Source organism: Neoarius graeffei, chromosome 5 (genome assembly GCF_027579695.1).
Source record: "Neoarius graeffei isolate fNeoGra1 chromosome 5, fNeoGra1.pri, whole genome shotgun sequence".
NCBI lineage: Eukaryota > Metazoa > Chordata > Actinopteri > Siluriformes > Ariidae > Neoarius > Neoarius graeffei.
In genome coordinates this window covers 686,288-701,436 of record NC_083573.1, presented here as the reverse complement: position 1 = coordinate 701,436, position 15,149 = coordinate 686,288, and the positions used below count along the sequence as shown (strand labels likewise).

Genomic DNA, 15,149 nt, shown 5'->3' with positions numbered 1-15,149 from the left:
ACAGATAATGAGATGAGATGTCTGAGAGGTCAGAGAGAGAGAGAGAGAAAGATGGAGATGCAGACACTGTGGTCGAGGCTGATTTTTGCTGTATGGCTCCACCTGCAGGCGGGAGAGGGGAACTGCAGGACCCTGGCTGTGGTGGGTTTGAGTGAATGTTCTGAGCGCCGCAGGATCTTTATCGTCTCTGGAAAGGGAAATTATGTGAGTGTAAAGTTTGATAAAAATAAAATGCATTCGTCAAAAAAAAGGTACAAATCTTGCGAAAAGCTTGGAAGTTGCTGGCGCGGGAATGTGACGTCATGTTTTGCGCCGGAAGTAGAATTGTAAACAGTTAATGGTGGGCGGGGCTTTCAGCGTCTCAGGCAACGGTTTTCTTGCAGATTTTTTTTTAAACAAAGTCTCAGAAAAACAAAAACAAGCGGATAAAGAATTAAAGAAGGTCGGTTTCTGTTCACATCACGGTATTACCGGAAACAGCGCGCGGGGAGGGGGAGGGGTTAATCTCTCACTGCTCTGCACTTTAGAGTTAGCATTAGCCCTCGTTAGCTTCGCAGGCTAACACACACACACACCCCAGCAGCCTCCTCACTCTCCCGGAGCTGGGCTTCTCATCACACACCCGGCCCGCAGGAGAGGCTTTCACAGAGTTTACTACTGTTTATTCACAAACACACACACGCCGCCTCTCTCACTGAGGTGCTTGAAAGTTTGTGACCCCTGTAGAACCCCCGAGGGGCCGGTGTGGAGCCCTGAGCAGCTCCTCTGAAGGTGAAATTCCAGCCAGATGTTGTCAGTCAGTGAGATGAGAATCAGGTGAGCGTTCATTCTGCTTTATTTAAAGAACACACATCTGTCAGACGGGTGTGGAAGTGTGTCCTGGTCCGAACAAAGGAGAGTCCTGAGACCTGCAGGAGAAGAGCTGTTGGAGCTCATCAGGCTGGAAAAGGTCACGGAACATCTGCCAGGAGTTCGGACTCCACAGTCAGGATCACCGTTACCCTGCTCAGGAGCAGACCAGCAAAGATCACGCCAAGAGCTCGGCGTGTGATCATCCGCGAGCTCACAGAGGAACCCAGGGTAACTCCTTATCCGTTAAAGAACTCCCTCACATTGGCTCATGTTCATGTGTTCGCCATCAAGAGAACACTGAACACCATCGGCGTGCGTGGCCGGGCTGTCAGGAGATAATGCTGCTCTTCAAAAAGATCATTGCTGCACCACGACAGTCTGCTACAGATCACATGGACAAGCCAGAAGGTTTTTGGAAAAATCTGTGGATGGATGAGACCAAGATTGAATTTATTTGGTTTAAATGAGAAGTGTTCTGTTTGGGGAAAGAAAGCACTGCATTCCAGCATAAGAACCTGATCCCACCTGTGAAACATGGTGGTGGTAGTATCATGGTTCCGCCCTGTTTTGCTGCATCTGGGCTGGACAGCTTATTGATGGAGCAATGAATTCTGAATGATTCCAGAGAATTCTAAAGGAAAACCGCAGGATCTCTGTCCTGAGAAAGTGGGTCGTGCAGCAAGACAGCGACTCGAAACACACACGCCGTTCTACTCAAGATGGTTGAAGCAGAATAAAGTTCATGTTTTGGAATGAACAAGTCAAAGTCCTGACCTTAATCCAATCGTAATGTTGTGCGAGGAGGAACGGGATCAGACTCCTCCAGGCCGATGTTCAGGATCTGATCCGCAGTCACAGCGAACGATCAGCTGCAGTGATTCTGCTGCGAGCTCCCTGTGCAGTAGACTGAAAACAAGGGTGCACATACTTTTAGCACTCAATGATCTGTAATACTGGATCATTTTCCTCAATAAATGTGTGAAAATCTGATATTTTAGATCAAATTTATGCAGAAATATAAAAAATTCTAAAGGGTTCACAAACTTTCGAGCTCCACTGTACATGTGTTATTGTGTAAGTTAAAGCCTCGCTTCTGCTCCTCCTCTTCTTTTTTTTGCGCATCAGCTCAATTTCAAAAATCTGCTTAACTTTATAAATAAATGTTTTATAATTAAAGTGAGTGTGAAAGGTAAGTTCGGGTGGGCGTGGCCTGTGTGTGGCGCTCGCTGCGGGATTGTGTTTATTATCAGCACCACAGGGTTGAGTGTTCATCCCTAACGAGGTGTTGGGTTTGATATCACTGATCCCACAGCAGGAGCTGAGATTACCGTACAGTTTGATTATATGAGCATGAAAAAAATTAAAGCATTGATGAAGTGCGACATGAATTAGAATTAAATCAGATTATTTTCTAGAGGAATCCAGACACTCAGGAAATGTGTGTGTACATATATATATACACGCACACACAACAAAATGGGGATGATGGAGAAGCACGATACACTTCTGTCACACCAGAGAACAATCAACATCAAGTTGGAGTGAAAAGTCAGTTGAGTATGAACACGAGACGTGAAGATTGTAAAGTGTGTGTGTGTGTGTGTAGAGAGTGGAGCTCCAGCCCAGTCCAGCATGGAGCAGGCAGAGGATCAGAGCAGCTCGGGTTCCTCCAGCAGCAGCAGTACAGGCTCCGGGGGAAACACTCGCCCTGCACAGATCTCTCAGATGTCTCTGTACGAACGACAAGCTGTACAGGTGAACTCTCTCTCTCTCTCTCTCTCTCTGTCTCTCCATGGTGTCACCCATCAGGGTTTATGATGTGATGAAGTTAATGTTGTGTGACTCGTGTCTCAGAGGTGTTTATCGACTTTTTTTTTTAATTCTATAATTTTATAAAACTCACTTTAACCGTGTGTGTGTGTGTGCAGGCTCTGCAGGCTCTCCAGCGACAGCCGAATGCAGCTCAGTATTTCCAGCAGCTGATGCTTCAGCAGCAGATTAACAGTGCTCAGCTTCACAACCTCGCTGCTGTTCAACAGGTCTCACCTCCTTCACCTCCTTCCCCTCCTTCACCTCCTGCTCTGAGCTCAGAGAATGAAGAATAAACTCTGAATCTCGTCTGTTGTTCCCCTCCTCTCCAGTACGAGTTCAGGGAAAATGAGCTCTGTCTGAGGTGTAATATCAGGCCTCGTGTGTATTTTAAGGTCATCTCGGGTGCGAGTTGAGGTCACGCTGCGTACGAGGTGATTATGGAATCAATTTTGTGCCAAAATGTTCATACAATACTTTTGAAATTTCAAACAAAAATGACAAATCAAAATACAAAAAAAAAAAGTCAATTTTTTTAGACTGGCAAACAAATTATTCGTGTAATCGTGCAAAATATCAGTCTATTACTCTTCAGAAACCTTTTATTTTTGTTCCGCGTCTTTCTCGGTTGTGTTTGCTGTAATTTATTCGGGTTGCGATTCCAGCTTTCTCGTTTGCGCTCCCGGACTTTCTGCTGCAGGTTTGGCACAAACTTCCCGTGTGGGCGGGCTGTCCAGGAGTGCATTCCCATTGGCTAACTTGTGTTTGACTGACAGCTGCGCTCAGCCATTCCCTACTCGGATTCTGGCGGACTGTTTGGCGAGTGAGCGATCCACTGACGGTAAACAAGGACCGAGTGGACTTCAGTGGCGACTATGATACTGAATTAATTCAGCAAAGTGTAAGTGCGGGACAGATGTGCTGTATGTGTTGCAGTAGTGCACATTATGCAGGTGTTTCGCGGCAAGTCAAATGTTAGCCTTAGCTCCACTACCCAATATAACAGCTGTCTGTTAAACACACCTGCATAATGTGCACTACTGCAGCACATCTGTCCCGCACTTACACTTTGCTGAATTAATTCAGTATCATAGTCGCCACTGAAGTCCACTCGGTCCTTGTTTACCGTCAGTGGATCGCTCACTCAGCAAACAGTCTGCCAGAATCCGAGTAGGGAATGGCTGAGCGCAGCTGTCAGTCAAACACAAGTTAGCCAATGGGAATGCACTCCTGGACAGCCCGCCCACACGGGAAGTTTGTGCCAAACCTGCATCAGAAAGTCCGGGAGCGCAAACGAGAAAGCTGGAATCGCAACCCGAATAAATTACAGCAAACACAACCGAGAGAGACGCGGAACAAAAATAAAAGGTTTCTGAAGAGACTGATATTTTGCACGATTACACGAATAATTTGTTTGCCAGTCTAAAAAAAATTACTTTTTTTTGTATTTTGATTTGTAGTTTTTGTTTGATGTTTCAAAAGTATTGTATGAACATTTTGGCACAAAATTGATTCCATAGGTGATCACTGTGAATGTGACCCTCATTAACCTTGACGGTAATTTCAGTTGTTCCGTGGTCGAACCCGTGTGATGTAATCTCAGGTAGTTGGATGCGATGAATAACTCCACGTCGTCTCTGATCGTCTCACACACTCTGCGGTATAAACCCGCTCTCAGGTCTGTGTTTCTCAGCTCTCTTCTCATCTCAGGCGTGGTCAGTGTGTAATCTCAGGCGTGGTCGGTGTGTAATCTCAGGCGTGGTCGGTGTGTAATCTCAGGCGTGGTCGGTGTGTAATCTCAGGCGTGGTCTCGACGACGCCCTCCGTTGGCGTGTGAGTGATCTCGGGATGTAACTGCAGTGTTCGATGGACAGTTAAACTTCTGAAACCTGGTTTTATTCGTCTGTTTTGCTGATTTGTGATGGATTTTACAAAGAGAGAAAGCAATCACTTAGCTTCACAGGTGCTAACCGAACACCTGTACAGTAATGCCAAGCATAAGAGCTGTGTGTGTAGACAATGCCCTCCACAATTATTGGCACCCTGTGTAATGATCAGTAAAAAGGGAAAGAAAAAATCCCCCTTTTGGTGAAGTCTCTTCATCTCGCACTGAAAAAATGAGAAAAATCCAACCTTTAACTGAAATAAATTTATTCAGAGAAAAACACATCCCTTGTCAAGAAATATATTTCCAATAAAATCACATGCCACTAGTATTGGCCCCCCTGTGTTTAATACTCTGTACACCCTCTCTCTGTCAGTAAAACAGCGCTGAGTCGCTCCTCTAACGTTTCTGTAAGGTTGGAGATCCAGAGCGGGGCGTTGAGCCCATTCCTCTTCACACAGTCTCTCCAGATCATCCAGGGTCTCGACCCTCTCTTGTGCTCTCTCTCCTCTTCAGCTCCGCCCACAGGTTTTCACTGGGGTTCAGCTCGGGGACTGAGATGTTCAGGGCGGAAGCTCGATTCTGTGATTCTCAGTGAACCGTTTTAGTGTTGATTTGGACTTCGGATCATCGTCCTGCTGGAAGATCCAGTGACGACCCGGTTTCAGTTTCCTCTCAGAGGAGCCAGATTCTGATTTAAAATGTCCTGGTGTTTCATGGAGTCCATGATGCCGTGGACCCTCACAAGGTTTCAGGGCCTTTGGAGGAAAAACAACCCCAAAAACATCACAGAACCTCCACCGTATTTTACAGTTGGGATCGGGTTCTGTTCGTTACAGCCATCCTTCTGTTTACTCCAAACCCACCGCGAGTGTTTATTAGTGGGGAAAAAGTTCTGTTTTTGTTCCATCAGACCAGAGAACACAGTTCCAGTCCAAGTTGTCGTAGCATTTCACAAACTTGGTGCTTACGTTTGTGGCTAACTGACAGAAAAGACTTTTTTCTAGAACCTCAATAATCTGTTGGTCTGGAGGTGGAGTCTGACGGGGTTTTGGAGACTCGGAAACACCAAGATGTTACTTTTTCTTGTAATTCACCAACAGTGACCCTTACGGACTCCTCCCCCCTTACCCTCCTCACTGTCCGTGGGGTAAAATAAACTCCGCTCCTCTTCCAGGTGAGTGTGGGACAGTTCCAGTTGGTGTCCACTTTTTTATTTTTGCCCGAACCGGAGAAACGGACATTTTCAGGCGAGGAGCTGTTGTTTTTTTTATAACCCTTCACTTTTCCCTCATGTAGTTTGTGTCTCTCTTATCGTTCCCATGTTGATGTTGAAGGAGTTTGTCCTCTGTGTCGCCTCATGTTTGTTCCCCAGTTAATCAGGAAGTCATGGATTACAGCTTTAAAGTTCCTACACACTCCGATCAACTCACACACGTGCAATTTAAATGGGAAACACGCTTCAGGTACAGTGCGTTCATGATCATTTCCAGGGGGCCAATAATAGTGGCACATGTGATTTTATTTATTTATTTATTTATTTATTGAAAAATAATTTTCTTGATGACGGATGTGTTTTTCTCTGAATAAATTTATTTCAGTTAAAGGTTGAATTTTTCTCATTTTTGAGTGTGAGATGAAGAGACTTCACTAAAAGGTGGATTTTTTTCTTTCCCTTTTTACTCAACTTTACAGGGGGCAGTAAGTGTGGAGGGCTGTGTGTGTGTGTGTGTGTGTGTGTGTGTGAGAGAGAGAGAGAGAGAGAGAGAGAGACTGTAGCCGTGTATATATAAAACTCGCTCGTTTAGTGTTTGTATATAATGTGGTCTGGTGTGAGGTAAACTTGGATGTGTGTGATGTCATTAACGATGCTCCTGTGCAGGTGTAATTTATCTGGGGTCTTTATTTTTTGTATTTCTAGGCCACGCTTGCTGCCAGTCGACAGTCCAGTTCTCCGAACACCAGCGTCTCTGCAGTGAGCACAGCACAGTGCACTGTACGTGTCTGCAGGCTGAACACGCCCTCAGATTCACCATCAGCTCAGCTGTGACTGAATTATTTATTGAATGTTTCAGTAACTGATTCACCTCCAGTGACACCTCACTGATTATTCTCACTGCAACTGTTAGTTCACCTGATAGAACTCCCCTGTTCAGGGCTGTGTGTGTGTGTGTGTGTGTGTGTGTGTGTGTGTGTGTGTGTGTGTGTGTGTGTGTGCGTGCGCCAGCCACTCTTGAGCTGCTTTTCCATGTGGTGTCATGTCATTGTCCCCCTTTTACATCACATTAACTGATCATCATGGTTTGTTTTTGTTTGTTTGTTTTTTTTGTTTTTTTTTTAATAGGGTAACTTAAGCACCACTTCGGGGGGTGGGACTATGACGAACCCCCGCCCAGTCGGCCCAGCGACATCTGTGACATCGTCTGCTCTTAGCCAATCAGTGTTACTGGGTGGGAACTCGGCAGGTCAGGGACAGATGTACCTGAGAGTAAGTTGTTTTTGTTTGTTTGTTTTTAAACAATGAATTCATTTTATTTTATAAATTTCAGTCACATAATTTAAGTTTTCATGATTGTGTGTCATCATACATCTCTCTCTCTCTCTCTCTCTCTCAGGTGAATCGCTCTCTCAGGGCTCCTCAGCTCATCTTCATGCCTGGTGGCACAGCAACAGCTGCTGTGGCGACCGTTGCCCAGCAACAACCTCAGCAACAACCACAGCAGTCCCAGCAGCAGCAACAGGAAGTCCCACCCACATCTTCCAGTAACCAGTCAGATAGTGACCAGGTGAGACTTGGTTCTGCCCTCCTGTACCTGCCCGATTGGCCCACGCCCTCTCGACACCCTGACACTGTGACTTACATCATACGTTTCAGCCCTCTTTCATTAACTGCCCCACCCCCAGGTGCAGAATCTCGCCCTGCGCTGTGCTTCTACCCCCCGAGCGGCTGCCGTTAAGACTGAATACCCTGACAGGAAGGATTCCAGTAAGTTCCTGTTTATTTATCATCACTGCCAGGCTCTGTCACAAATTGCACCCTGTACACTCTGTAGTGACCTACTGCGTAGCTGCATGTGTGTCGGGCAGCTCCGTGTCAAATCCAGCACTTCACCCTCAACACAAAGTAAAATCGCTTCTGTGACGCCTGGCTCCGCCTCTTCTGCTTTATAAAGTGTGTGTTATAGTTGCATGACTTTCCCAGTGTAAGCACATTCACTCCCACTAAAACCAGTGCACGCTGTGGTTTGGGACGCAGCCGCAGCTCCTCCTCTCCACATGAAGCCCAGTGAGTGCAGTTCAGCAAACCGCTTCCTTCATTCTGAACTGCTCAGTCGGGATAAATTACAGGGATTGGATTTGTTATAAATCTGTCTTTGGTTCTCTCTCTCTCTCTCTCTCTCTCTCTCTCTCTCTCTCTCTCAGGTTCGTTCTCTCTCGGCCCACAGTCTCAGCAGCAGTTTTCGCCGTCAGCGCAGCAGATCAGCAGCAGTAAACTTCCCACTCCTCCTTCCTCCACCTCTTCCTCTCTCTCCTCCTCCTCCTCTTCTTCCTCCTCCTCTCCATCTCTCCCTCTCTCCCAGCTCCTGCTCTCTCCATCCCGACTCGCACCAGCTGCCACTGTGACCCACATCTTGGTCCCGAGCTCCAACGTGCCCACTTCCTCTCCGGGTTTCCCCAAACCCAACATGGCGGCTCAGACGCTGGTGGTGCAGCCGCTTCAGCAGCAGCAGCAGAACGGTGGGGACAAAATGGCGGGCCCTGTCCCCATCCAACCCAAAACAGCCCAAAGTGGGCGTCTGCCCTCACAGATGCCCCCTCGCCACCCTCCGCCCATCCTCCCGGCTCCACCCACTTCCCACCCCCCACACGTCCCGGTTCAGTTGCTCGGCTCCAGGCAGGGTACGCTGGGAAACTCCCAGGCCGTAGCAGTGCCACAGGCCCGAACCTGCTACTCCCAACAGGACGGCTCCACCCACAACCCCAACCACAGCTCTGCCTCGAATGCAGTCACCATGGTAACAGCCATGGAGACAGGTAGTGCTGGTGTGGGCCTTAAACTGACCAATCAGAACACAGAACCCAGTCAGATTGGCTCTTCTGCTGCGATTCAAACTACAGATGGAGAGCACAGCAGCAGTGTGGCGCCACCTGCTGGAGAAACTGTATTTGAACAAACTGGAAACACGCAGGTCAGTGTTATTTAGACAAAGATGTCATATTTATCGAGAATTTTAGAAGTGTAGTTTAAAGGAATGGAAAATGCAAAATAAATCCATGCACGGGTCGGTAGCTTGTAATACTGAGAGCCTGTAAGAAAAGTTTCAGGCATGTTTGACCATTTATAAGAAAGTTGTGAGCGTTCTTGTATCGCTGCTCTAATGCCACCAGGACGCTGCCATGTTGCCTGTTGGAAGGGCGATGCGTGACGTCATTTGGGCGCAAGGCTGAGTGTCGCTCTTCAGTCCTGAAGGGGCAAAGCCAAAGGGCTACGAAGGTGACGATGTCAAATTTTTCACTATACATCTGAAATAGCGTATTAATGAGCTGCGACCCTGACTTACGGACAAACCTGAACACTCTTTACCTGTAAAACGAGGCTGAAACTGTGCATTCTATCCCATTTGGACGGAAAAAGGCGGAAATATTGCCGGAAACGCCCGAGCTGCTTTCCGAATGGTTTCCGTAAAGTGTGACATCACTTCCAGTGCACGGCCGTGTTCGACAAAATGGACCACGGTGACATTTCTTCACTGATTTTTCTCGAGTATTTCGGACAGTGACATGAATAACGATGATGATCGTGATGAACAAGCGTCACCATGTCGATTACTTCCACACAAGTGAACAATATTTATCGAGTAGTTTTAGTGAGTCATTACCGAGTCAAAGCAAGACTCCCGACAAACATCAAGCTGCTTCGCTGCAGTTATTACGCTTACGCCCAAAGGAACTCAAAATAACAATCACGCTTAATAAAACTTAGGAGAGTCATAAAAAGTCTTTTCTTACCCTTTGAACTTCTCTTTTGCGGACTACTGACCGTGTTGTCTCGTTTGTCTTGTCTGCTTTTTGGCTGAAGATTGTGGGAACCGCGTCTGGACTCAGCGCTGGCGTGTACGGTATTCCTAATGCTGGGGCATCCGAGTTGTTTGAGTGAAACAGTTTTCTTCAAAACGTTCCGAGCACACGAGCTGCGAATGTGCTGTTTTTTCACCCGAAGGACCCGTCAGCCCGTGAGAGTTCTGTCCCTCTGCGGCAAATGGCGCTTATTCGTTCCCTTCTTACCTTTTTGTCCTTTGGGAATTGATGCAGCCGAGTTTTTTAACTTGTGCCATTGCTGCATTCTCAGGTAACGTTCACACGAATCCTGTAGAGTAAAGCAGTGTTTGCTTCCCCTCTTTCTGCGTTGCCGCGGGGGGTTGGACTGCCTGATACGGTAATTACGGTACACTAGCCTGGTCTTGAAGTTTTTTATGAACGAGTCGAGAGCGTGCTAACGAGTGCTTAAGCTGCCAGGAACGTGTAAAAACTGGCGCACTCGCCTCTTGAACGGATTTCGGTCAGTCAGATTGTGTGCAGGTCTGTTTGTGGGTCGTCCAGCGAGGTTACAGTCCGCAGAATGAGGCAGCACGACTTGCACCGGGGATAGAAATATGAAGAGTCGCCTCCCTGCATTCAGTCACGTAGGAGAACATCAGCTGTTCACTCTTCCCTCGCTGTTTATCAGCGACATCAGTATTATCTTCCCCCTCCACTTTTTTGTTAGAGAAGTGGAATTTAATTTTTTTTCATATAAATTTTTAATGAAATAATCTCCAGCCAGCGGCAGCTTCAAGTCTTACTCGCTGTGCGGAGCTTCCGTGTCTTGAGCCCAAATGACATCAGAGCGCTGCCGGAAACGATCGGGGGGATTTTTCTGATCGGTTAAAGTGTTTTCAGCGGCGGCCTCCATGAAATCGTTGATGACGGGGGAATTCTGCATAGAAACTGACTTTCAGAGATGAATATCTTAGTTGTGTGAACTCCTTATTTTCAGTTATTCACATGGCTTGTTCGTTTATATCATAATCTCGCTTCATAACCATTTTAACCATGGGCTTTCTTTTCTTTCATTTTTTTTTTATTAAATGTCATATCTTATTGTCAGTTACATTAAATTATGCAGTTACCTTTTTATTAATCTTAATCATTACATTGTGGGGGTGTTTCTCTCTGCTGTGTCCCAGATGAAGCCTGCGATCGGCTCCTTGAAGAGAAAATCAGAATCGGACATGACGGGTGAGATGACATCAGATACCGCTGCACAGAACTGTCCATCAATCCCAGACTCCGCCCCTCCACTCTCTCCTGCTCCCTCATTGGACACTGGTGAGTCAGGACAGTTGGGACAGCTACAGAAAATTCATCAGATCAAAAACTTGTGAATGAGAAACACCTCGACACCGTTAATAATATAGTTACCTGTCTGTCTGTGTAGCTCCAGAGATCGCGTTCTCCACTCCGCCGACACTCTCTCTGTCCCTGCCCCACCCTCGAGCTCCTCTCCCCCAGGCTGTGGTCAAACCGCAGGTCCTCACTCACCTTATCGAAGGCTTCGTCATTCAGGAAGGAGCCGAGCCGTTTCCCGTGAGTCTCTCTCTCTGTTCCTGAACCGTACCCAGTATCCACCTGTGCTCCACTGGTCCCAATCAAAACCCACAGTCCACTGCGGGTGCGTCCCAAACCGGGGGTTTTGTGGTTGGCCTGCTGTGGACTGATTGCTGAATGTGGAGTCAGTCGGGTTGATTTTGGACAGGATGTGAGATGTAATAAAATGGTATGCAGTGATGAGGGGGCGTGTGTGGCAGGAGAACTCCACCCTCAACTCAACACTGATGAAGCTGTTCTCGTGTGTTTGATTGACAGGTGACCGGTCCAATAAAAGAGCGGGCTGAGGGCGTCCCTGTGCCTCTCTCCATGCAGCCTGAAAACAGCACCCCCTCTGGTGTGTGTGTGTGTGTGTGTGTGTGTGTGTGTGCGTGCATGGACTGGTTAAACACTTCCTGTGGTTAAACTGTTGTGTGTCCCGCAGTGCTGAAGTGTGAGTTCTGTGAGAGTTTTGCTCCTGCCAGTCAGTTCCGCGGAACCAAACGCTTCTGCTCCAAAACCTGCGCTAAGAGGTACACACACACACACACACACACACAGCACACAACCAGTAATGTGTTTCAACAGTGATTGATTCAGAGCATGAAATAATCAGCCAATCACAGCACGGTATTTAATGACATCATTGAAAATATACAACAGTCAGTTCAACACAAGGGAGAGTTGGATCAGTGTGTGAATACCAGGTCAGGTACCGGGACTGGCATTAACACGGTCCCCCTGCCCGCTCACCTGCCCGCTCACCTGCCCGCTCCAGGTACAATGTGAGCTGCAGTCATCATTTCCGCAGCAGTCGAGGCCGCAGCGCTGCACCAGTGTACGATGAGATCACGAGGCGCAGGGGTCCTCACAGGAGCAGCTCTGAGATCGCCTGCAATAAAATCACTGGGAGACACCTGCCTGTAAAGGTCTGTCTGTCTGTCTGTCTGTCTGTCTGTCAATCCAGCAGCCTGTCTGGCTGCCTCTGTCTTACTCTGTCTCTCTTCCTGTCTGTCTCGCAGTGTCGCTCTGAGTCCAGTCGTTCGGAGGACGTCTCCAGCTGTGAAGGTGAAGAAGAAGAGGAAGAAGACTATCTCTCTCCAGCCTCCTCCTTCTCCTGCTCTCGCCCCGCCCACTGCAGCCCTCAGCTCGACGAGTCAGCACAAGGCGGCCTTCCGTTGGACGGAGACCATTTCTTGTCCGCTAGCCCCGCCCACTGGAGTGTGGAGGAAGTGTGTCGCTTCATTTCCTCTTTGCAAGGTGAGTTTTCAGTGTTTGACACTCTGTCTGTCTGTCTGTCTGTCCGTCTCCTAATGCTGGTTCTCTCTCTGTGACATCACTTCTGGTCAGGCTGTGAGGATCTGGCAGGTCACTTCCTGTCTCAGGAGATTGATGGGCAGGCGCTGCTGTTGCTGAAGGAGGAGCATCTGATGAGCACCATGAATATTAAGCTGGGCCCCGCCCTCAAGATCTGCGCCTCCATCAACAGCCTGAGAGACTGAGGGAGGAGGAGGGCGGGCGGGGCGCAGGGCCGTAACGGAAGGACAATTATTTTTGTTTTTCAGTATAGCAGACCTCAGTAACAGTGATGACCTTCAGTATTGACCTGACAGAGAGGACACACGCGGGCGGGGCTGACGGTCTGAGTGCACTGCCATGCAGCTTTACGTTTGCCTGAAGTTTTCGAAAAATTCAAAATACGATCACAATATTCCTTTATATATCCATGAAACGCTTCTAGGTGAATTAGGCTCCGCCTCTTGAAGCTCTGGGTCGTATTTTACCGGACAGGTGTCACGTTCAGGAAGTTTATCCTAATTGTACATCTTTCTTTCTTCACACATGTCATTTATTCGTTCATATCCCTCACTCGTTTATCAGCTGACCTGAGCGTGACCCCTGCTGTCCCTCACGAACGCTGATGCCTCCATGACTGTGCGTTCGTTACTGGGCCTTCTGAGTTAGCATGCTCGCTAATAAGAGTCCGATGGAACGGATCAGAAGTGCAGCGGTGGGTGTCCAGTGCACTCGGACTGAAGCACCCTACGGAGTGCGCACTAGAGTGAGTGTCACTCACATGGCAGTGGAACGAGGCTGTTATTCTGGGGTTTATTTTTGTATCGTGCTGAAGGAGAGAACTGCGTCACTCATCAGTATTAATGAGGCGCGTGTGTGTGTGTGTGTGTGTGTGTGTGTGTGAGGAGATGATGATGAAGGCAGACCAGAAGTCATGTGACTCTAATAGCTAATCATTGAGTGTAAAGCAGGAAAGCTTATTTTTCTCTACAGTAGATGAGTGTAGGAGGGTTTTTTCTCCCGGTTCTGCTACCCAACAAAAATCATCACTTTCTTTTTTTTTTTCTACGTTTTTGTTGAGTGTTAGTGTCATGACCTTTGGTCTCTCAGTTGCTGTTAGAGGAAGTGCACCTGAGGTAGTGCACTAGTTTACTAGTTTATTCCTCCACTGTACGAGTCAATAAAGTGTTAGTTAAGAGCCGTGTGTTTCTCTTCTCCTTCGTCTACTGAGTGGAAAGAGGAACGTCCTCAGCATTTCCAGTCAGAATGTGTGAACGCAGAAGCCCGGAGACGGAGCAGGCTCATCCTGCACTCTCAACCGCGGGGAGGAATGAAAACAAATACAGTTGTGGGGCTGAAAAATAATTGATGTACAGTATGTTCACTTCATGCGTTTTCTCTCTCTCTCTCTCTCTCTCTCTCTCTCTCTCTCTCTGTCTGTCTCTGTTGTGGTCTCACTTTCTCACACACACTCTGTGACCCGTCCCTCAGTGGAGAGGAGTGTGAAAGGACATGTTCTGCTTTTAGGGTCATTATTTACGAGAGACGAGTGAATGATGGAGGGAGGAGAAACACGCAGAGGCGCCGGACGTAACACAGGTGGTCGCCATGGCGTTACTGTAGCGATGGAGGAGACAGACGGAGAGAAAGACAGATGGACTCTTTAAAGATAGAAGCTGTGTGTGTGCGGAGATCAAACACCAGTATGGGCATTACTGTGGAGATCCCAGAGTGTGGAACCCGACTCACTCCGCCCTGCACCCTACACACTACTCACTCCGCCCTGCACCCTACTCACTACTCACTCCGCCCTGCACCCTACACACTACTCACTCCGCCCTGCACCCTACACACTACTCACTCCGCCCTGCACTCTACACACTACTCACTCCGCCCTGCACCCTACACACTACTCACTCCGCCCTGCACCCTACACACTACTCACTCCGCCCTGCACCCTACACACTACTCACTCCGCCCTGCACCCTACACACTACTCACTCCGCCCTGCACCCTACACACTACTCACTCCGCCCTGCACCCTACACCCTACTCACTCCGCCCTGCACCCTACACCCTACTCACTCCGCCCTGCACCCTACACCCTACTCACTCCGCCCTGCACCCTACACACTACTCACTCCGCCCTGCACCCTACACACTACTCACTCCGCCCTACACACTACTCACTCCGCCCTGCACCCTACACACTACTCACTCCGCCCTACACCCTACTCACTCCGCCCTGCACCCTACACCCTACTCACTCCGCCCTACACCCTACTCACTCCGCCCTGCACCCTACACCCTACTCACTCCGCCCTACACCCTACTCACTCCGCCCTGCACCCTACACCCTACTCACTCCGCCCTGCACACTACTCACTCCGCCCTGCGCCCTGCACACTACTCACTCCGCCCTGCACACTACTCACTCCGCCCTGCACCCTACACACTACTCACTCCGCCCTGCACACTACTCACTCCGCCCTGCACCCTACACACTACTCACTCCGCCCTGCACACTACTCACTACTCACTCCGCCCTGCACCCTACACACTACTCACTCCGCCCTGCACCCTACACACTACTCACTCCGCCCTGCACCCTACACACTACTCACTCCGCCCTGCACCCTACACACTACTCACTCCGCCCTGCACCCTACACACTACTCAC

At 48.6% G+C, this 15,149-nt stretch overlaps 1 protein-coding gene across 1 annotated transcript; it reads left to right on the top strand.

The window, feature by feature from the left end:
- The first annotated feature begins 337 nt into the window (after positions 1–337).
- On the top strand, positions 338–13,667 carry phc1 (polyhomeotic homolog 1). Its single transcript, XM_060920912.1, has 15 exons — positions 338–442; positions 2,459–2,607; positions 2,781–2,891; positions 6,468–6,542; positions 6,891–7,034; positions 7,162–7,332; positions 7,451–7,532; positions 7,970–8,736; positions 10,774–10,915; positions 11,025–11,173; positions 11,453–11,531; positions 11,619–11,706; positions 11,952–12,102; positions 12,196–12,433; positions 12,524–13,667. The coding sequence occupies exons 2-15, from the start codon at positions 2,485–2,487 to the stop codon at positions 12,673–12,675; spliced, it is 2,472 nt and encodes an 823-aa protein (XP_060776895.1). The 5' UTR covers positions 338–442; positions 2,459–2,484; the 3' UTR covers positions 12,676–13,667.
- The last annotated feature ends 1,482 nt before the right edge of the window (positions 13,668–15,149 follow it).